The sequence below is a fragment of the Arachis ipaensis genome, chromosome B7, assembly GCF_059453495.1.
Source record: "Arachis ipaensis isolate K30076 ecotype BB chromosome B7, ASM5945349v1, whole genome shotgun sequence".
NCBI lineage: Eukaryota > Viridiplantae > Streptophyta > Magnoliopsida > Fabales > Fabaceae > Arachis > Arachis ipaensis.
In genome coordinates this window covers 127770357-127794482 of record NC_142442.1, presented here as the reverse complement: position 1 = coordinate 127794482, position 24126 = coordinate 127770357, and the positions used below count along the sequence as shown (strand labels likewise).

General features: G+C 32.2%; 1 protein-coding gene across 1 annotated transcript; it reads left to right on the top strand.

The window, feature by feature from the left end:
* Positions 1–9963: 9963 nt before the first annotated feature.
* Positions 9964–14453, top strand: LOC107610204 (polyadenylate-binding protein RBP47C'). Its single transcript, XM_016312315.3, has 6 exons — positions 9964–10803; positions 12011–12476; positions 12604–12659; positions 12748–12878; positions 12998–13094; positions 13948–14453. Exons 1-6 carry the CDS (start codon positions 10438–10440, stop codon positions 14107–14109), a joined length of 1278 nt encoding a protein of 425 aa, XP_016167801.1. The 5' UTR covers positions 9964–10437; the 3' UTR covers positions 14110–14453.
* The last annotated feature ends 9673 nt before the right edge of the window (positions 14454–24126 follow it).

Sequence of the window (24126 nt, the reverse complement as noted above, 5' to 3'; positions counted from 1 at the left end):
GCAGGAATTAAGCGAATGCTTCAGTTGAATGAGCTTGATGAATTCAGATATTTAGCTTATGAGAATGCCAAGCTCTATAAGGAGAGAACCAAGCTACTGCATGACAAGAAGATTGCCATCAGAATCTTTGAGCCAAGACAGAGAGTGCTTCTATATAATTCAAGGCTCAAATTCTTCCCGGGATGCTGAAGTCTCGGTGGTCAGGACCGTTTGTGGTTACCAGAGCTTCACCATATGGTCATGTGGAAATTCAGGAAGAGAATTCTGACAGAAAATTTACAGTGAATGGTCAGAGGCTAAAGCACTATTTTGGAGGCGAGATTGATCGCCAGAGGTCCATTCATCTGCTGAACTAGCAAAACTAACCGTCAAGCTAGTGACGTTAAAGAAGCGCTTGTCGGGAGGCAACCCGATAAATTCGTATCCTTAGCTATTTTTCGTAGCAGTAGTTTTCTTCCTTATTTGATTTTTACTAAGTTTTTATTGTTTTTCAGATCATGCAACTATCTTAGAACAGGAGCCGGACACAAAAAGAAACAGCACTGAAAAAAAAAAAAGAAAAAAAAAGCACCTGACGCGCAAGCGTCGCTGACGCGTACGCGTCATATGTCGGTGCGAGAAAAAAAAAGTTACAGAGAGTTGCGCGGGAGCGGCGCAGGAAGTGTGCCTTGTGCACAAACATAGTCACGCGTACGCGTCCCTGACGTGTGCTCGTCATTTGCGATTTTGGCACTCCACGCGGACGCGTCAAGCACGCGCACGCGTGGATAAGAAAAATCGGCGTAAAAAGTTTTTGGCCAGAGAGTTATGATGGTGTGGGACTGGAACTGTGCTGGACGCACAAGCCCCACCACGCGGACGCATCCCTGACGCGTGCGCGTCCTTTCCCCAAAAGGCCATCCACACGAACAGAGAGTTGTGCGTACGCGCGGCTGGCTTCGTGCGAATCGCACAAATCATGGGCACGTGAACGCGTGCCTGACGCTCACGCGTCATTAAGGAAAATTCGCGACCCACGCGTACGCGTGCTGTACGCGTACGCGTCGCCTTCACCGCACAACTACACTAGTTTGCCACCCAGTTTTAATTTTCTTTCTCTCTCTCCCAATCCTAATTCTCTATTGTTCTTTTATCCTTTTATTCTTCTTTCATCATAATAGTTGTTTCTTTCTGTTTTCAGTTCTTCTTTGCTTGAGGACAAGCAAACCTTTAAGTTTGGTGTTGATGCTTCGCTTAGAAGTTTTCTGTTTATTCTTATGGCACCAAAGGGAGGCAAATCATCTTCACAGGAGGAGCACAACCTGAAGAATAAAATGACCATTAGGATAACTAAGGTGGTTAAGTTCCTTTCATTCTATATTCCTTCTCGCTTTTATTATATTATGTTCCAGTTTTCTGCTATTTTGCTTTGTTTGTTGCATGATCCTTTATTAGTTAGAATTCTAGGTCTAGTTTAGTTTTCTCTTAATTACTTTAATTCCGAAAAGATGTCTCATGTATTACTCACTGAGCTTGAATTCAAATAAAAAATACAGAAGTGATGTATTGCATGAGAAAGTGAGTTTATATTGAAGAATAGTCTTATTTACTTAGATGTGGTGGTATTTTCTGTGACTCTGAATGCATGGCATGAACAATACATATTTAAATTTGAATCAAAGAATATTGATGTACAAGGAAACAGGAATTTAGAGAATTATTATGACTTCTCTGAAATAAACATAAATTTAATCCTTGAAGCAAAAGAGACAGCAAAAAAAAAAGGTCCAAGGCTCTGAGCATCAATGACTAGGGAGGTCAGACATGATTAAAAACTCAAAGAGTTGTTTCCCTAGTTATATGCTTATGGTGTTCTTGTTTCAAGTAATCCTTGAGACAAAACATTTAGAGTCGAGATCAATTGCAATTAGCAGAGTATGCCAAAGGCTTTGAGCACCACTGTCTGGGAGTAACTGAAAGAAAAATCAGAACTTCAAAAGAGTCCCCCAGTTAAGTGCTTGTGGTGTTTCTGTGTCAAGTAAAGCTTGAGACAAAACATTTAAAGTCACGTCTAGGCTCAAGGTGAAAAGCACCAAAGAAAAATTGCTGTGTTCAATGGTTAAATTGAGTTACAAAAGATCAGAGAATTCATAATATTATCCGGATTCTAATTCCGAATGACAGTAACATTCTTCTGATTCAAATGAGAGTGAGATGCCAAAACTATTCAAGATTGTAGTTATAAACCCCACTATAAGAAGAGACATGAGCTTAATCGAACTCTCATTCTCATGCAAATTCACATTCTAAGCTTATATTATTTTGGTTGCTTGAGGACAAGCAACAATTCAAGTTTGGTGTTGTGATGCGTGAGCATCTTTCCTATCTTTTCCCAGTGAATTTGCATGTAATTTGTTAAGTTTTATCAAGAATTAATTATCTTTTAGCCACTATAGAGGCTACTTTGAGTCTTGTGAATTTCTGTTTATTTTAGGTAGCATTCGAATGGATTTGATGAAGTTTCTGCAGAGAAAGAGAAGAAACCAAGGAGCTGACCAGCGAGGAGCGACGCATGCGCGTGCCTGACTCGTACGCGTGATTTGGAGCTTTCCATGGCGACGCGTGCGCGTACTTGACGCGTACACGTGAAAAGCAAAGTTGCTCAGCGACGCGTGCGCGTACGTGACGCGTATGCGTGACACGCGAAAAGTGGGATTCACCACCATCCTTGCCAGGCGGATAACAACTTACCAATAATCTCATGAGTCTCAACCTCGACAAGTAGAGTTAACCATCGTCCTTGCCAGGTACATAATAAATCATCAACATTCTCTTGAATCACAATATCAATCTTTTGTAAATCATCATTAACTCTCTTTTTCTCAGATCATCATCATTAACTCTCTTTTTCTCAGATCATTCTCCATCTCTTATAATTCATTCATTCTCAATCTTTCATAAATTTATTATTCATATCCATTCCTCAGTTACCATCAATACACCACTCTATCAATCCACTCAAGTTAACCCAACCACGAAATATCTCAGGCCTAAGCTACCGTCTCTAGATTCAAACCAAAAATAACCTTTGAGGTGAATAAACAACTAGTTTTTTTTTGAGAACCTATGCCGACTCATGTGGTAAGCCGACAAGGAGAATTTGAGGAGTTAAGATCCTAGCCCATATATCATCTACTGTTACTTGGTTTTCTGGCTGGGAGCTGGTAAAAGAGTTAAGGCATGAAACAGAACTAGGTCAAAATGTGAATGGATTTGGGAAATAAGAAACATTATTGTCTTCATTGATGTCAAATAGAATCCTAACAAAGTGTCGAAAAGCACCAATGGAAGACATGGTTTTCGGTTTTGTCCAAGAAAGCTGGGAAAGACGAATACTGTCAATTAAAGTATTGGAAACTTTCAAGCCAGAGGTTGTGAGACGAGGTTCAAGAACAACTTTGAGCCACAAATTTACAACTCAAAGGGGACCAAAGGGATTGATTGAAGGATCCCCTTGACGAATTTCACCAACAATCAAAGAAAGAGTTTCGTAAAGTTGACTCATAATCAAGGCAGGAAGGTCGATGAGTTTTTTGTGATGGATCTTAATAGCCAAGGGCAAGTAGTTATTCTTTTGAATTTGGACTGACTTATAGTAGAAAACAAAAGAATTGAGCCAAAGTAAGAGGAAAGCTACATGCTTACTATCAGAAACAGGATCTCCGTCAGAACCCATGTTGTTTTGAATGAAGCTCGATATGAAATTCGAGTCGAAGTTGATATCAAAATCATCTTTAGGACAATTGGTCGACCATGACGCGAATTCACCGTCAACTGGTAAACCGGTCAAGGTCGAAATGTCCATCAGAGTCGGACTCATCATTCCATAACAAAAATAAAAATTATTGGTGGCAAAGCACCAGAAGTACAGACTGGCCCCTAGTAAAAGAGCAATATAAGAGAGATCAAAGGTAGCTAATTCTAAGGCATGCACAATATTTAGAGATTCCCAAATCAGCTTATATGTAGGTGCGAGTCAAGACATCCAGGTCGAAAAAGAGGACTCAAATTTCTAGGGGGAGCAATTCTAAAAACACGACCAGTAAAGTATGAAGCCTTGACATTTTTGTAGAAAATCAATGGTAAATGCTCTAGTGGTGATGGAAAGAAAGAAGAAACAAAATCAATTTGTTCTTGGGTTGCCAAAGGACCTAAGAAGGAATATAATACTCCATTAACTGAGAATGGTAAAAATACCTGACGACACCAGAGATTAGAGGTTTTTGCGTTTGGGTTTGGAGCTCTCAAAGCTCCATCTTTATCATAGAACTACGTTGTTTCAGCTACTAATGGAGGAAGAGAAAGGGCTTTGTCTCCTTCTTTGCGAAAATGAGAAGTGGCGGCCATGGGTGCTGAAGAAGAGAATGCAATGATGATGGTTGGTGTAGAGGTTAAATGAAGGAGCGATTGAGAAACTGTGGAAGGTGTGTTGCTTAGAGAGAAAAGGATTAGGATTTTCAGGAAGCAAGTTTCTTGGAAATTGGGGATGATTTGATTTAATTTGAGAAGCAATGGTGGAATCCTCTATTCAAGGAACGACTCATTAAAACCCAGGGATGTTATGTGTTCCCAAAAAAGTGCACGTCATTTTAAATGATGCATAACTTTCCTTTTAAATTTTGAGAATTTGAAAAGGTTACATGTGTTTGGCACGAGGAATGTTAAAACTTGTATCTTTGAACAAAATAACAAGTTTTAAAGGGATAATTTGTTAGTACAAAAAAAGAATTTTGCTCAACAAGAGGGCGTTTCGACTACCAAAGGTTTCGACTATAGAAGTAGAGACGGGTAAGCTGAAATCGAAGAAAGATGGTACAAAGAGCGTCGAAGTCGAAAGGTAGTTATTGTCTTTCCTTAAGCATCAAGGCTTGCTACTCGACCATCAAAACTGAGTTGAGACAATGGGTGCAAAATTTGAGGAGCAAGTTGAAGAAATGTGGGATTTGAAGACCAAGAAAGACGTGGGTGTCAAAACCTGGAGATCAGGATTCTTCATGGTTAGGGCAAGGTCATGGCTGAGAAAAAGAAGGAGATAAAAGGGAATGGATCCTCTCAATTGTTAAAAAAAATTGAGAGTGTAAAATGTGATCTCTAACCTTTCATTGCTCTCTCTCTCATATTTATTCTTGGTCCCACTTATAAAATTAATGATGAGAGATCTCACTTTACTCCCTCAATTGTTAAAAAAAAATTGAGAAGATCAATTTTCGAGATAAAATAGTGGACAACATGCTCCATGACAAGTCTATCTCCATGGTCTACAAATAGGAAAAACTCAAAAGAGTTGGAGGACTTCAATCGAAAACACTAGATCATCATATAAACTCATAAAATTTTTAGTCTCTGCGACGCAACAGAAAAACATGGAGTACAAATGCATATGAGTGTTAGAAGTCAATTTTTAACTTATTTTCTTTTGTTTATTTGATTTATTTTTGTGTATTTTCTTTAAATGTTGCTATTATTTTGCTTTGATTAATATTTTATATTTTTATTGTTTTTTATTTAATTATTTAATTTTTTATTTTTTTGTCGTAATTCTACCACTAATAATTTTGATATAAAATTATTTCAACACTATAATTAAGTAATTTTTTAGTCGAATTCATTCTTTTTTAAAGAAATTATATCTATTTCTCAATACTTAAGATCTTAATACAAATTCGTTTTGACATTACCTGTCGAAATCGACAAAAAAAAAAAAAAAAAAAAAAACGAGTAAAACATAAGTTATTAGAGAGTGGGTAACCGTTGAACGTGGGTGACAATGCTAGTAAACGGTAACTTGGTAACGTGGCGATGACGTAATGACATTAATAATCTAGTGGAAAGTTGAAATGTTGAATAATGTTAATAAAATAAGTAATTATGAATAAGGATTTTAAAAAAAAATTATATTAGGTGAATGGAATTATTATTTAAAATGACGTTGAGGATGAAATTAAATTTGTTATTACATTCCATTCATTGTTATTGTTCCCGTGCGTATTCAGAATTTCAGATACCTATAAGAAGAAAAAAGAAAGTAGTGTCTTCTGTCTTTTATGAATAGGGGTTGGCTTCTTGAAACAGAGGATAAGGTTGCCGACTTCATGTGTCTGTTAGTGTGCAAAGGCCTTCCACTTGCTTCATTCATATTGGACAAACAATTGGACATCTAATACTTCCCCGTTAAAGACTTCTAGTATATTATTTTTTTAGCAGATATAAAACTAGGGTTTAGTTGTTGGGATACAAATCATACAATTATAGTACAAAATTACAAATAAAAAACAATTTTCTTTTTTACTTTGGTGAAGTTTATAGTCATTATAAATAAAGTGACTACAGTGACTAAAAAATTTTAACAATACTTAAAAATATTGTTAATATTAAAATTATATTTTTTATATTTTGATAACACTGAATTACTAATAATCTTTTTAATTTACAAGACTGATTGATTTATTTTGGAGTGATAACCTCCTTTTTCTGATTTATTAGAAATAAAATACCTTTTGAAAGGAATCATGCTAATCTAGATAATGTAGTTGCAGAATCAATTATAGCAAGGAACAAAAAATTCTCAGAATTTTAGAGAATAAAGTCTTTTGAACAAACAAGAAAAATTTCAAAGATTTTCTTATTAAATATTGATAGATCATTTATGGCGCACTCCAATAATACTATGTGTAGAGAAATTCTTTGAGATAATTTAAAAAAATTTATCAAAAAATTCTCTTATAATTTAAAAAGTTATTCTATTATGCATGCTGAATTATGAGGTATAATTAAAGGTTTTGATGTTGCTATAACTAACGAATTTAATAATATTATGAATAAAGTCTTTTAAACAAACAACAAGAATTTCATAGATCTTCTTATTAAATATTGACAGATTCTTCATGGCTAGCTCTAATAATACTGCTTGTAGAAGAGTTTTTTGAGATAATCTGAAAAATCTTGATTATCAAGGAATTCTCTTGTAATTTAAGACGTTGTTCTATTATGCATGTTGAGTTATGAGCGAGGTATAATTAAAGGTGTTGACGTTACTATAACAAACGGATTCAATAATATTATGAATAAAGTCTTTTAAACAAACAACAAAAAATTTGTAGATCTTCTTATTAAATATTGACAGATCCTTCATGGCCAGCTAACCAGCTCCAATAATATTGCTTGTAAGGGAGTTCTTCGAGACAATTTTGAAAAGATTTATCAAAAAATTCTCTTGTAATTTAAGAAGTTACTTTATTATGCATGCTGAGTTATGAGGTATAATTAAAGATCTTGACATTGCTATAACTAACGGATTCAATAATATTATCATGGATCAGATTCTATGATGGCTATCAACTTTATAAGATATGGCTGCCCAAGACATTATCCATGTTCTCCTCTGCTGCAAGAGATTCCCGTTCTCAACCCATGACCAATATGAGCTCGAAGTTTCCTTCGTAACTCGTGGAACTTCTTCGCAATGGTTCCGTTCCATGCCTCATTTCAAAGGGAACATCAAAGTGGCTTTATTAGGGTTTAAGGTTTAGGGTTTAGGGTTTAATAGAACCAATACAAAAAATGGATGAAATAAAGAATAAATTGGAGCTACTATGTACATTAGATATAATGATGTAATCAAATTGAAATTCGATATATATAAGTCTATATATAAGAAGGTCGATCTGAATATTTAGATACATATTGTAGATTGATCCATATTATATTATAGAGTAAAAATTTTTACACTACAATTATAGAATAGATAATATAGATAATATAGTAGAAAGAAATCAAATTGATTTCTTTCTACCATATTATCTATCCAGATTTTATATTCAGGACTCTTGCTAGCCGTGTAAATCAAATCCTTTGAAAGCATACTCTGTAGAAGTCAAATTGTGTTGCTGATCTCCTCGCTAAGAAGGGCCAAGATCTCCCCCTTGACTTAAATATGTTTGAGTCTCTCACCTTGGACATTCTTCCTACTTTAATTTTTGATAGTTTTGGTTCTTTTAATATATATGTTTATTGTTTATTTTTTTAGTAGATTTTTTCTCTTTTCCTTTTCTTTCTTTCTCCCCTTCATAATCATTATCGTCATTGTCATTTATCAGCATTGTTTTCTCATTCTTCTTATATAGTTTTTTTGTTGTTTTTATTTTATCTTCTTTGCTCGTTTATTTTTTTTTTATATATTTTTAAAAATTTTATGAAAAAGAAAAATAAAAAAATAACACAAAAAATAATGATAAAGAATAACACTGAAATTTTTTATATAAAATATAGAAATAACATAGAAAATGACATTAAAATTTGTTATATAAAATATGAAAATTTTATCATAATGAACACAGAATTTGAATTGATTTATGTGCTACATTGCAAGATAGTTTGCTGTTTAAAATTTGAAAGCATTCAATTCACCTTTAAAATAATTTTATTTAGATAAAATCTTGTATTTACAAAAATATAAGTTACAGAAAAAAGTTGTCTCAATAACAAAATATGAAAAAGAAGAAGAATACCTTGGGAAAAAGAAAAAGATGACAAATACAAAAAAAAAAAAAAAGAAGTAGCAGAAGAAGATATGTTGGGAGAAATTTCGATACCATGGTTGAAAATTTTCGATGTTATTTTTGTTTTTGATAATTTTTAACTAATTAAAAAATTTTTTGTGTCATTATTAAGAAATTTTGTGTCAAAATTCAGAAATTGCTTATGTTAAGTTTAAAAAGTTCTAATGTTATTTTTCGATTGCACAATTCAAAACTCTCATATTTCTCTTCATTATCGTTATTATCTTCTTTTTCTTTTTGTTTTACTTTCTTATAGTTTTTTTTTATTTTCATTCTTTTAAAATAATAAAAATAAGAAAAAGAGAAAAAAATTAAAAAAAGATATAAAAAATGTTGCAATAACATTATTAAAAAGAGAAAGAGAAGAAATAAAAAAAATACAACAGCGATAATAAAAAAACAACGGAAAAACACGAAAAAAAAAAGTGCATGATTCATACACACCTTTATGTGAGTAATTTTTATTGGGTTTGAATCAATTTAGTTAAATTTTGTTGACAAAAATTACTTAAATATGTAACCGAATTTATAATTAAATATTTAAATTTATTGTAATTTAATTTTGTATTTAGAGTATTTCTAAATTTTAATATAATTGTTTTAAGATTAATTAGAATACGTACTACCAATATACTCACACGTATGTGTTTTAACATAAAAAAAATGTAGTATTATTCTAGTTATTATTGTTATTATAATTTGGCTGACTCTTGGATCTAATTATTATTATTATTATTATTATTATTATTATTATTATTAGGTGTAATTATTCTATCAGTTTATATAGTTTCGTAAAATTTTTAATTAGGTCATTTACTTATTTTCTTTTTAATTGGGTCTTTACATCAATTTTTTTTAATTAGTTTTCTCTATATAGTAATTAGCATAATTTTATAACCAAACTAAAAAAAATGGATATAAAGACCTAAATAAAAAAATTGTAGAAATCTAATTAAAAAAAATTTAATACAAAAATTTAATTAAAAAAAAATAAAAATCTAATTAAATATTTTACAAAACTATAAAAACTAACAAAATAATTAAACCTTATTATTATTGGGCGCTTCTTTTCTTAGGAAAAAAAAATAGTATTATTATTAGGATGAGATTGCAAGAAGCTTTCGAGGATGATGGACCCAGTGTTACCTAGTACAAAGTTGCTGAATTCTGAATCCTAGGCAATTTCCCGTTTCGTTAATTTTCAGTGCCATTAACTTCCCAGCATCACTGAAACTGTGAAAAAAAAAATGACGTGAGGTAAATGTGACAGCCTCAGCCTGCACACACCCCCCACTTTAACTTAGTAAATCTTTTTTCTAAAAAAAAACTAATTTAAAAACTACTAAATATAACTATATTGTTTTTTAGAATAAAAAAGGGAAACCCAGTGAGAGAGAGGTGAAGTGAGAGAAAGAGGCATAGGCAAGAGGTGGCGGCGGATCCTGCGAGAGAAGGAAGCGAAGGCACAAGAGTGTTATGCATATCCCTGATTTAACAGATCTAACGCTTGCCATGTAGGCCCATTACACGATCCAACGGTCAATCCACTACCGCGTTCAGCAACCCAACCCGAGAATCCGTCATCCTCGTTCCTCATCAACCAACATAAATCATTCTCTTAGACCCTTGCCGCGACCTCTCTCTCTCTCTCTCTCGATTCCAGATTCAAACCCTTTCACTTTTCCATATTTATGCTTATGCATATCCCTGTTTCCTCATTTAGTCTCTAATATATTTGAATCTAAGACATTATTAATTAATTATAGAAACAAAGCACACCAAAGAAGGAATAGAATAGAACAAGAGAGGGCGCACGGTTTAACACTAGTAATTATTTAAGATGCAATCCAACGGCTCTGATTCGCAGCAACAGCAACCAACGGACCAGAATCAACGCCAACAGCAGACGCCACCGCACCCGCAGCCACTGCCACTCCCACAGCAGTGGGTGCCGATGCAGTATCCCGCCACCGCCATGGTAATGCAGCACCCCATGCTGCCGCCTCAACATTACGCGCCGCCGCCACCCCAGCCCTACATGCCCTACCACCAGTACCAGCAGCAGGTGCCGCACGTTACCCCCCACCACGCACATCAGCACCAGCCTCAGGGATCCACCGCCGAGAACAAGACGATCTGGGTCGGAGATTTGCATCATTGGATGGACGAGAATTATCTCCACCGCTGCTTCGCTTCCACCGGCGAGGTCCTCCTTTCTTTTTTAATATATTATGCATATATCGTTTTCTATAACGTTCACATATAAGAGAAAGTTTTTATTTTTATTAATTTCTGTTTTTGTAGTTGATTCCATGAACGTGAAACTGTCCTTTTTGGGTACTTCAGTTTTTGTGTCTGTACTTTTATTTTGGAAAGCTTAGCCTTTTTTCTCATTATTATTAGCCTATTACTTATAAGCATAGGAGTGAGTAGCTTTCTTATTATTGGTGAATACATAGTTTTGATAGCTGAGTTGGTATTTCTATGTTACATTATTGTGCTAATATTAACTAAGGATGCATGCTTGATTTCGGGCTGCTTCAAATCCATAACGTAAGAAAGAAGGGGACAGTTTTCTGCTGGTATATTTATATTTCTGGGATTAAAAGGTCGATATTGAGAAAATTCAATTCTTGATTATTTGGGTGGGTGTTAAAGATTGGAGAATGGAAAGTGGGGTGGTGGATGACTACTTTAACTTTTTCATATCAGGTGTCCATTTAAATTGCAGTCTCTGTTGATAGGTGCGGTGGCAATATTGTGGTTTTCTTGGTTTTCATGATTACCTTGTAATTGTAGTTATATGTCTGTGTATATCAACTTTGATTTTTTTAAACCCAAACCATAACTGCGAGAGCAATGGTAATTTAATGCTTAATTGTCAGCGTCACTGTCCTTTCTTTTCAAACGGGAATACCTAGTTCAAAAGTGGGAGTAGCAGAATATAATTTTTTCACAAGGGGAGCATGTTATATTAGAAGAAAAGTAAAGAAAAGTAGCATGCTTCGTTCATCTAACTCTCTACTCTTATCAAGCAAATATGATAAAACTCTGATAGTATCTTCCCTAGCTATTCGATTTGACTTTGCTCTAATATAATTTTCTGACTTTTCATCATGCCATGCATCAATCTAGGCAGGTGGAACTATTTGATTCATTTTAAACTATATATAATAGTATCAGAACTCTGAGGGGATTGAGTGTTTATGTGCAAATTTCTGAACTCTCTGGTTGCATTTGCTTTTGGATTATTTGAAGCATGAATAGCTTAGGGTACGAATAGTTGAAAACAAGATAGAGAAGTTTTCCCTTGTTACTTGAGCTTAGCTTTTGCATGCATCTAATGCTTAAGTGGTTTGTTACGATGGAAACGGTTCTTGACTTGTGATATATATTGTATATTATTGTTTCAGATTTCCTCCATCAAGGTTATTCGCAATAAGCAGACTGGTCTATCAGAGGGTTATGGATTTGTGGAATTCTATTCACACGGCACAGCTGAAAAAGTTTTACAGAACTATGCTGGAATTTTGATGCCAAACACAGAGCAACCTTTCCGGCTGAACTGGGCAACATTTAGCACAGGAGACAAGCGTTCAGACAATGTTCCAGACCTTTCAATTTTTGTAGGAGATTTAGCTGCAGATGTTACAGATAGCCTCTTGCATGAGACTTTCTCCAGTAGATACCCTTCTGTTAAGGCTGCAAAAGTTGTTTTTGATGCCAACACTGGCCGCTCCAAGGGATATGGTTTTGTCAGGTTTGGTGATGATAATGAGAGGTCTCAAGCTATGACTGAAATGAATGGTGTCTACTGTTCTAGCAGGCGTATGCGTATTGGAGCTGCAACTCCTAGGAAATCATCTGCTTATCAACAAGGTACAAATTCATAATCTGCTTATTCAAATTTCTTTTAATTTGTTCTGTTTCAAGATGAACTTTGCTTATTACACACCTATTATTGATGTAATCTGCCTTTTTTTTTTTTTTTTTTTTTTAAATGTAGGAGGTCAATCAAATGGCACATCCAGCCAATCTGAAGCTGATTCTAATAACACAACTGTAAGTTTTTCAGCTTCTTGTTAGAATATTGTATTTGTATTGTTAACGATATGTGTGGAAATGTATTTCTATGGATGATTGGTTATAGATATTTGTTGGAGGACTGGACCCTAATGTTACAGCTGAAGATCTTAAGCATCCATTCTCCCAGTATGGCGAGATTGTCTCTGTTAAGATACCTGTTGGAAAAGGTTGTGGTTTTGTGCAATTTGCAAACAGGTAATTGAAAAGTTATGGCCCTTTTGAAAAACCTTAATTGGTATGATTATTAAGAGTTGACAATTTTTTGGATGTGTCTGTGATAATCTAAAACATTGTGTACTTCACTTCCTTTGCAGAAATAATGCTGAAGAGGCCTTGCAGAAGCTAAATGGGACAATGATTGGCAAGCAAACAGTTCGGCTTTCTTGGGGCCGAAATCCAGCAAATAAGCAGGTAATCTGTCACTAAAACTGTCACATACACACACAGACATGCTTTATTGTTGCCATTATATTAGGCTTATTAATGTGGGAACATATTCTGGTTAATGACCTATAACTCGCCCAGTAAAATCATGCATTGTACTCTCTCTGATTAAGGGAAGAAGAAAAAATAAAATAAAATTTTGCATGTTGCTTAGAGGTGGCAAAAGACCTATGATCCACCGGGAAAGCCAACCTAACTCGCCAAAAAAGACGGATTGAACTAGAAATTTAAATCTGCTTAAAATAGAAAGCCTGCCAAACTTACACCACTTAACTTGCAGATTTTGGCAAACAGGTAGACTAATTTAAAAAAAAAACGATCATCTTAACCTTAATTCTTTTTCTCTCCTTTCAAAATCAGCTTACTAATCTGTTTCTTCTTTTTGTTTTTTTTTATAAATATGTAAATTGTCTTTTATAGAAATATTTTTTTCGTGTTTAAATTTTACAAATAGATAGCTAATAATTAAAATATTAAAATCTTAATTAAAATTTCATTTTTTTTAGAAAAAAAAAAATATAGTATTGCCGCGCCAGCCCGCTTAACCTAGCCGGCAGAATATGGGACGGTTTGGCATTAACTAAATTATATAGTTTTTAACTAACTTCAATTCAATTCAGAATTTGCATGGTCATGCACGTGTAGTTTTTATATATCATCATAGCATTTAATTTTGAATTGTTGGCAAATCTCCTTTATTCTAAAAGTTCATGCAGTCATTTATTTTACCCTGACCTTTTGTTTCACTGGTACTTAATGGTGTGATTTATTAAACTTGCTTTTATGATGATTTGATCCGATTGTATGTAATGTTGAGCAGTTTAGAATGGAGTTTGGGAATCCATGGAGTGGGGCATATTATGGGGGCCCTGTTTATGATGGTTATGGATATGCATTGCCACCTCCACATGACCCAAGCATTTATGCTGCTGCTTATGGTGCATATCCCGTTTATGGAGGCCACCAACAGCAAGTAAGCTGAATGAAGGGAAGAGATTTAGATCTCACAACAGCATCAGACGGAAGTCACCACCTACCACAGCTTGGTTATGATGATGAGCAAATTAATTAACTTATACCTATCTATCTATCTTATCCCCTGTAACTTGGCTTGAAGATGATGATCTGTTGAATTCTTAAGAATCCCCTCCTAATTGTGGAGTGTGGACTTGAATTTTGACCACCTCAGGGTAGCAGCAATGTAGAGAGATTCAATTAAATTATTCGTTTTAGACTCTGTAGGGGTAAGGGAGTAAGGACCAAACTTATTAGACTTGTCTATTGGAATAATTATCTTAAGTATGCCTGTGTGTGCTCTTTATTCCATTTGTTTTTCGCCACTTTGACGTATAAAAGGGTCACTATTTCTGCAACAATTATTATTGTTATTATACAGAGAATATCGTATTAGTTTATAGAAACCAAGTTAAAATTAATATTGTCAAATACTTCTATTTGTTGGTGAAAAATGAAACGAAAACCATTATGGGACCAGTCAGTCCCTACCTCATCATCACCCTAAGTAGTAGTTGTTTTTCGTACGAGCTGATTTCAAAGGTATTGATTAGAAGGATGAGGTTGATGATGTCACGATTAGTAGAAGACTCAAAATATATTGCTAAGAGTTGAAAAATATATGATGGAACATTAATTGGGTATGAAATTGTGCAGTGGCATAAAATGAGAAAAAAAAAAAAAACAGTAATTATATTTAGATTTTCAGAAAGTATATGATAGAGTTAAGTAAGGTAAAAAGGGATTTTAAGATGAGAAGGGATTTTTATGTCTGTTTTAATGAATGGCTTAACATCTAAACCTTTCAAGATGAGAAAGGATTTCAGGCAAGGTGATCTATTATCTCTGTTTTTGTTTATTATGGTTGTTAATGTGATGCATAGAATGGTAGGAAATGCGGTTAAAAATGAACACATCCCAATCGAGAGGGATAATATAGAGTTGTTCTATCTTCAATTTACAGATGACATCATATTATCTTGTCCACTTGAGGAGGAGATTATAAGAATTATAAGAGGCTACTACGATATTTTGAGTTGATGTTGGGGTTAAGCATTAATTTTGATAAATTTAGCTTGGTTCTAGTTAATTACAAGCAGCAATGAGTGCAGAGTATGTGTAGTTTGTTACGGTACAAGGAGACTATTTTTTCAGTTAAATATCTTGGAATCTCCTTAGGAGCTAATCCGAAATTGGTTAAGATTTAAAAGTCGAATAGACAAAATGGAGGAAATTAAAAGCTCAATTTATGTAAAGCTAATGTGCTTAATAAAGTTGAAAAGTTGGTTCTTATCAAGCCAGTATTGAATAACTTGTATACTATCTGAATCTGTATTTGAATCTGTATAAGATGCCGAATGTTATTACAGGAAAATTGATTTTACTACAGAGAAGATTCTTATAGAATAAGGAGGATGGTAAGAATAGTATGGCATTGGTTAGGTAGGTACTGACTCTAAAAAAATTAGGTGGTTTGAGGGTGGAAACATGATAATTTATAACACAACACTTTTGTTTAAGTGGTGGGGTGTTTTTTAAAGGAGTGTCCGCTATAGAAGAATGTGGTATGCACTTATAACAATTTGAATCCTAATGAGATGTTATCCAATTAGATATTACTTACTAGAAGGGGTCTATGGAAGGATATTTGTCAACTGCAAATTAAGGAACATGTGAGAGACAAGATAATCACAAGATTACCTATGGAGATTGGTGACGAAAGAAAGACTCGATTCTGCGAGGATGTCTGGCTACAATGTGATTCTTTGAAAGATCAATTTTCAAGACTTTTTTCAGTTTCAAACTAAAGAGAATATGTCATATGGGATTGTGGGTTTTGGGATGAGTAAGAATGGATTTGGAACTTTTAATGGAGACGAGAGCTATACCAATCGGAGTTGGAACTATTAAATCAGATATACGATACTTTAAGGCCAATGAAACTAGCATATGACAGAGATGATATAGTTGTATGAAAGTTTGATAGAGAAAGTATATTTTCTACTAACTTATTTGTGTAGGTGTTGCAAGCAAAAACGCTTTCGAAGGATGTAACAAGTTATAGTTTTACTAGAATTATTTGGAAAGGCTTAGTTCTACTAAAAGTGGAGTTGTTTGTCTGGTTTGTTTTGATAGTTAGAGTGAATACCAAGAAAAGATTGAGTAGGTTAGGAATTGTGAATGAAGAAGATAATGTCCGTCTTTTATGTAAGAAGGAGGTTATATATTCACTATTTTTTTTTTTTGTGATTTTACATGACTGGTATGGTGCGTATAGTTATCCAATTTTATTAGAGTATGATTTTTTTTTAGGTACTATAAAAAAAACATTTTCAAAGTTAGATAGGAGTTCACAACAGAAAAGAGGAGCGTAAGAAGTGATTGATATGTTTTTTGCGATTATTTAAAATATTTAGGTGAAAAAAATAGAAGAATATTTCAAAATAAAAAAATAAATTTAAAAGTGATTATTAATAATTTTTTTTTTTAGCTATAAAGAATAGAGTGGTTTAAATTATTTTTATTATTGATATGTCAAAAATAACATAGAAATTAGTAATTTTTTCTTTTTGGTTTTATGTATTGTTTTGTTTTTGTTTTATTTGTTATTCAATACAACAAATTAAGCTCTCTTGTTAAACAAAAAACTATTTAAACCCAACCCATATTTCCAAAGCCCTCAGCGTCATCCACCAACCAATCCAATTTCAGAAGCTGAGAAGTGCGACGCGTACATGCATGAACCTGACTGGTCAGTGCTCACACGTTGTCATGGATGAGAGTGTATATGTTCCAGAATATTGCAAAGATATTGTTTCTTTTATCAGAACTAAATTATTGTTAATATTATATTGCTGCAGTGCAGTTTTTATAAGGATTAATTTGGTGAAGAGCGGGTGGGGACTTATTATTTGTCCCACAAGGCATGTATAAGGGTGTTTCACATCGAGGATAATTGCAACGTCATTCATTTTGTGTTCATAAACGTTTAATTTGCTGATTGGTTTTTAAACGAGATTTTAATTAATGGACGTCTTACTAGTTACAAAGATTGTGAATTCTGGAATTGATATATGAGAACTAAATTATTATCTGGTGCAAGATGTTTTGAAAATTTTAACTATGAAAATTCTCGGTGTTTACCGTTATAAGGTGAATTATTGAGAATGAAAAAAATAAAAAATTAACAATATTAAACGGACGCCATTTGATAAGCAATAGCTCTCCGTTTAATTAAATTAGGTGTTTAAATTACTTTTAAATAATAAATACAAAAATTAATTGATTATCTTTTTATGATATAATAATATAATGGGACGCGCACATCCATGCATGTAACTAAGTTGACCCAATTCTAAATAGAGTCACACGCATTAATGAGAGTGAAAATACGCGCCCACTCATTATGAAAAAACGTTACTTCTTCCTCAGTTCTTCTTCTTCTCTTCTTCTTTTCTTCTCCCCACGCTTCTTCTTCTTCTCACGCTCGTTTATGCACGGAGCGTCTTCTTCTTCGCATTCCTCCTCCTCTTTCTTCTCTTTTTTCGCGTTCCTTCTTCTTCACATGTTTTCTCTTTATCGTCATTCTTTTGTTGTTGTTGCTACTGTATTTTTTTTGTCTTTTTCTCTTTTTCTCTCTGGTGAAGAAGTAGTAGAAGGTGAGGAAGAAGAGTTTTGAATAGTGTAGAATGAACCGAACACAGTACTCATGGTGAACCGAACACAGTACTCATGATGAAACAATTGTATAGTACTGAATGAACGAAACATAATCCATTATATAAAATCAAATTCAAACAATTTTTTGCAGAATGAACCGAACACAGTACTCTTGGTGAACCGAACACAATACTCATGGTGAAACAATTGTATAGTACTGAGTGAACGAAACATAATCCATTATATAAAATCAAATTCAAACAGCTTTCTGCAGGTGAAACAATTGTATAGTACCGAGTGAACGAAACATAATCCATTATATAAAATCAAATTCAAATAACTCTGCCTACAAATCAAAATCACAAAGGTCATCGAACCGAACAATGTTCATGTGGTGAATAAATGGTGATCAACTTTCAATCAACAAAAATAATATTTTTCCATGCAAAAGAAGTACTGAACATAGTAACAACTAATTTCAAAACTCTAGTTAAACTATCCACTGAACTGAAGAAGAAGAAGAACCTACGTGCGCGAATTTAAAAGAAGAAGGAGGAAGAGGAGGAAGAGGAGGAAGAGGAGGGGAAATACTATTCTTGTTGATTGAAAGTTGATCACCATTTATTCACCACATGAACATTGTTCGGTTCGGTGGCCTTTGTGATTTTGATTCATCAAATGAATGTTGTTCGGTTCGGTGGCCTCCTTCTACTTTGTTCAATGTTTAAGATTATTGTGATAGCATGCAGCAATCATTCTCTAGCGGTCTCAACGTAATAACCTCATTCAACTGATTTTGAAGTTGAATCATTCATTGTTTTCATTCAGAAGTGTAGATCAAAGAAGAAAACGAAGAAGAAGAACGACGGAACTTATTACGAGAATTCAATGCAGATTAATAATGAAGAATGCGAGAAGAGAAGAAAAACGTGAATAGAGGAGAACGACGAATTTTATTAGGTAGAAGAAAAAGAAAAGAGAAGAAGAAGAACGAAAACGTGATACGTTATATAAGACGCGTATATAACAAACGTGATACGTTATATAAGACGCGTATATAACAAGCGACTGTGGGGGTGGAATAACGCGTATGTGGAAAAAGTATCTTGGATAACATCTATTTTTTACATGAATATTGAGCTTTTCCCTAATATAATATCTTTATAAATTCTTTTATAATGTTAGTGCATAAAAGTTAAAAGAAAGTTGCTATCTTAAGGAAATGCTAAGGAAATGCCAAGATTCATTTCCGCTTTAAGCAATCATTATTATACATTTAGTGAGCAATTATTGTATTATTGATTATATGAATTGAACTACTTTTTTTAGGCCTATAATTTATTAAACAATATGACAACTGTTAACTTGCATGCCTTAAATAGTTAAATGAATACCAATACTTGATAATTGCTTTGTGGCATGCTCATCATTGAGCCAAGTTGCGCCCCATCTACTTGATCTTTTGTAACTATTGTATTTTAACTATTCTAAAGCAAAGGTAGAGAAAGACTGCAAATACAATGTACCTGGATATATAAATCATAATAAGTTTCATCATAAAAAGATAATTAGTATTAAAAATGAATAAAATAATAAAGTGAAAAAATAAAATACAATAATAATGTGTAATATGTACTCTCTTATCTTTTACAAATGAGTACAATAGAGAATTTTTATATATAAATAAAAAAATACTATTTATATACTAAATATTATTGATATTTAATAAAACAAAGAAAATACATATTTAGTTATTAAAAAAATATTACTATCAAAATAGTATTTATTATAAAGGACGTAGATAATTAAACTATAAATTATATACGTCATTTCTAAACAATTAAAGTTTTGAAATACATCTTAGATACATATGCATTTTGGATGATGTTGTTTTAACGAAAAAGATATGTGTTTATTCATGATGGAGTTATAGAATTTAAGATACATAAAAATTTAAATAATTATCTCTAAAATAATATAATTTGTTATGATTTGAAAGTACTGATTTGATTTTTATTTTTTATTTAATTAATTTTATTTAAAAATTTAAAATTTTAAAATATAAAATTTGTAGTTTAAAAATTAGATTAACGATGTAATTTAATTTAATAAAAATAAATCTAATTATATTATTGTACTTATACAGTTAATTATGATTATTTGATTTTAAAAAGAAAAATATTTCTAAATTACTTTTTTTATAATTTTGAATATGAGTATTCCATCTCTTAAATAAATTTATTTATTTGGTGAATTTTATAGTACCCTTCATCAAATAAGGGTATGCTATCTCTCATCAATGTCAAGTATTTATTAGAACATAAGTTAAATTTTATCAACACACTTTAACACCAATTTATTACTGTTTGTTCTCTTCTTAATATCCCTTTCAAACTGTTAACATCTAATTAATGTTACAAATGTGTTGCATTGTCCTTGAATAGGAACTAATTTTTAAACAAAAATAATTCAATATTAAACAAAAAAAGCTAAACAATTATTGTAAAATAAAATATTATGAAAGTATTTTGATATATTATTAACTATATTAACATATTTTTTATAATACCATTATCTACTTTTAATTTTAATCACTATAGTATATTGCAATAATTTCTAGTAATGGAGTCAAATTAACGTTTAATTAGTTAGTGACACACTAGAAACATATTCTACTATGTTTATAAACACTAAAAACCAAATTACTTGTAAAAGGATGAATATATACGACATTATTTTAACATTATGTATTTTGTTTGAAAAGCAGTTATGTGTACATTATAATTAATTAATCACTAAATTAATTATCATGTATTGTGTATATTTATACATATTAATTTGCATATTTTTTAATTAAATAATTAGATATTAAAATAATTAAACCTATCATAGTAAAATAATTAAATATATAATAGATGAATAAATAAATTTTTTTAGAATGGGATAAAAACAGAAAAAATTATAAAATACTAAATACATATTTAATTTCTATATGATTGCCGATTGGTAGCTAATTTTGTATATGCATAGCATTGTTAATTTGTTTAACGCACTGATGATAATAAAATTTAGATTTAAAATATTATAGTACTACTCAAACTATTTACTATTGAAATTTAAACCAAAAAATATTAAGAGTCTTAACATATCTTTTAATTATTCTCCTAAGTTCTAAATAAAGAAAGTGTTGAATTTTTTATTTGTTGATGTTTTAAAGTAACATATATATTTGAATTTTTACTCCTTTAAGTATTAGGAGGATAATTAAAAAAATAATTACGACTCTCAATTATTACTCTTAAAAAAATTATAGTGGCCTTTTTAGTTTTAATTTTTAAATGAGAATCAAATAGTTTCAAATTAAAAATATTCAATTTTTTCTATTTTTTATTATTTTTCAATATTTAAAAATATGCACATTTAATATTACAATGAATTATTTCCTTTTTTTTTTCATTCCGTGCACTTTAATTGGAATCACAATAAAATAATTATAGAAAAAATTATACAAAGTTTTTTTAATAAGTTATTATTGCAAAAAAAAAAATTCATTTTTATGTGATAGAAATATTCGTTCTTTTACAGAGTTTAGTTTTTACTAGTTTATATAAATGCAGTAGAATATTATTTATAGGATTTCATCTAGCTAATTAGACTTTAATATATATAATATTTTTTAGTTCCTACTAGGGCTTTTTGTTTTTCTGCTAGAGTTTGCAAAAATTTTTTTATTGGACAATCCTATGAGTTTTTTCATTGAATTTTCAGTGACTCCACCGCTGCTAATCAAGATCGTTCTAATCAGATTGTTAATGAAGATAAAGAAGAAATGGTGAGTTTTGGACATGATAATATCAAGGAAGGTTTAGATAAGTGCTCAAGAAGTTTGATCGGTAGATTGCTAGCAGATTGACAATTCAGTGCTGGTACTTTGGAGACAGTACTATATACAATCTGGAGACAGTCTGAAGGTTTTAGGGTTCTTGATCATAGTTAAAACATCTTTCAATTCTTCTTCAGAAGCGAAACGGATCTGTCACGAGTGGAGAAAGGGGTTCTATGGACGTTAAAGAATTACATTCTAAACCTGAGAATGTGGAAGGAGGATATGGCAATTACAGAAAGGAAATTCTCACTGGTTCCAATTTGGATCCAATTATGGGGCTTACCAGAGCACTATAAGACCTAGGGATTAAAGTGGGAGGTTCGTTCAGTACTGTGATAGATTCAGATCTATTTGGAACAAGGGAAGAGGATGCGAGAATTTTGAAAATCCAGATTCTAATGGACGTAACAAAGCCTATATGAAGGGTCTTAAAGATTGTTGGTCAAACGCAAAAGGTGTTTAAACTGCAATTGAAATATCAACATCTTGGCAATTTTTGTCATTATTTCTGTTATATGGGACATGAAGCACGAGATTACAGCAAACTCTAACCCCTCAGACAAAGTTATCATGTCCCATTTGCATGGAGGACACTAAGGGTTTTCAACTTAAGTATAGGGAGAAAAAACCTTAGTTTGATTATCACAGAAGATTTTTGCTTGAGAATCATCTTTATAAGTGCAATTGAACATCATTTAGAAAGAACACTGAGATATATGAGGAGCCTCTTGTCAAATTGAGTGGTGAAGAGGTATGGTCCAAAGTTAGTGGTTATTCTTGAATAGTTAACACAAATCGTCTGTTACAATTTTCGAATTATGGTAATGCACATAACTAGACTAAGAAGAGTATATTTTGGGACTTATCCTATTAGAAGGATCTTCTTGTCAATTATTACCTTGATGTGATGCATATAAAAAAGAATGTGTTCGATAATATAATCCACATAGTGATGGCTAGTGATAAAATCAAAGATAACCACAAATCTAGATTGGACTTAACAGAGGTGTGTAAAAGGCTATAACTAAACATTGTGCCGATCAGAGATGGTAGATGAGCTAAGCCAAAAAGGATCTTATATTTTAACCTTAGAACAAAGATAAAATATGTGTTGGTAGTTGCGAGAGTTGAGGCTTTGATGAGGTCATAAAAGGAAGCATACATAAGGAATATAACCATGAAGAATCACGCAGTCTTGGAGATCCAATGACAAGGACAAGGTCAAAGAAGGTAAAAGAGATGCTAAATAAACTCATGGTATTTTGTTTTGAAACATATCCAAATCTTGAGGAGTTTCAACCCAAGATGGTGAATTGCTTCATGCAAAGTGAATGAATAGAGGCCTAATTGATTAACAACCGAAATAAGTTCAAGATGAAGCCTAAATCAAAATATTCAAGAATGAGCTAAAATTTTTAGTTTAATTAAGCGCATTTTGTGTTTTTTTTTTTTATATAATTTTCGTGAACCTTTAGTTCAACGCTTTTCAAAGACCTTTTTAGTTTTTCCAAGTGTGTTTTAAATATTTTAGTGGTTGATTTTAATGTAGTGGAACATCAAAGGCTTAGTGAAGGAATCTTACTGGATTCTCTTGTAAGCTTTCCCTTATCCACTCAACCTATAAGAAGAAGTTGCATGGATCATGTAAAACAGATTATGACTATTCATAATCTATGAGATTTGATCTCTCGAGTTCTTCGCAGAATTGTCTAAACTTATCAAGGGTACTTATCCTTCTAGCGTTCTTAGGCTTATCAATATTTGATTGTGACGCCTTGTCCTATCCAATTTATATTAGTCCTTATATAGCTTGTATATATATTCAATTATATAATTCTATTTTAGGTCATTTTTGTGTCTTTTTTGTTATTCAGAATGTCATATTTTTTTTTGTCATAAAATCCTCAAATTCCAAATTCTGTAGCATGAGATAGAGGTTCAAGTTTAGTTTTCTACAAATATAATCTTTACAATCTTAGTAGATCCTATTTAGTTTATTTATAGACTTTAAGTCATATCAATGTAGTATCACAAACTTTTGATATCATTTGGTATTCAAAAGCATAAAATATCCCATATCAAAAACCAAATCTAAGAAGCATGTGATTCAAGGACAAATAATTTTCAAGGGGAGTATGATATAAGCATAAGAAGGGCAGAACTAATTAGTCAAATGAGAATAATTAAGCCTTTTGGTTCTTTTTTCATGTTAGTCTGTAGTGTATAAGAGTTCGTATGTAATTATAACCACTAGTAAATCATTGATTGTATTTTTAAGGCTCAGTAAGACTTGTTAATACTTAGTGGATTATGTAGAGGCTCTATTTAATAAAGTAATAAACGCTTAGTGGATTTCTTAATAAGCTTGTTATCGACTTAAGAGTATATAAAGAGGCTCCATAAAATATGTAAGATTATCATATTATGAAATACAACTTT

Bases quoted from the DNA above. Each gene is read 5' to 3' on its own strand.
- LOC107610204 (XM_016312315.3), top strand. From the start codon at position 10,438: ATGCAATCCAACGGCTCTGATTCGCAGCAACAGCAACCAACGGACCAG. The intron at 10,804-12,010 runs GTCCTCCTTTCT...TTATTGTTTCAG, and splicing joins GCTTCGCTTCCACCGGCGAG to ATTTCCTCCATCAAGGTTAT. The intron at 13,095-13,947 runs GTAATCTGTCAC...AATGTTGAGCAG, and splicing joins GAAATCCAGCAAATAAGCAG to TTTAGAATGGAGTTTGGGAA.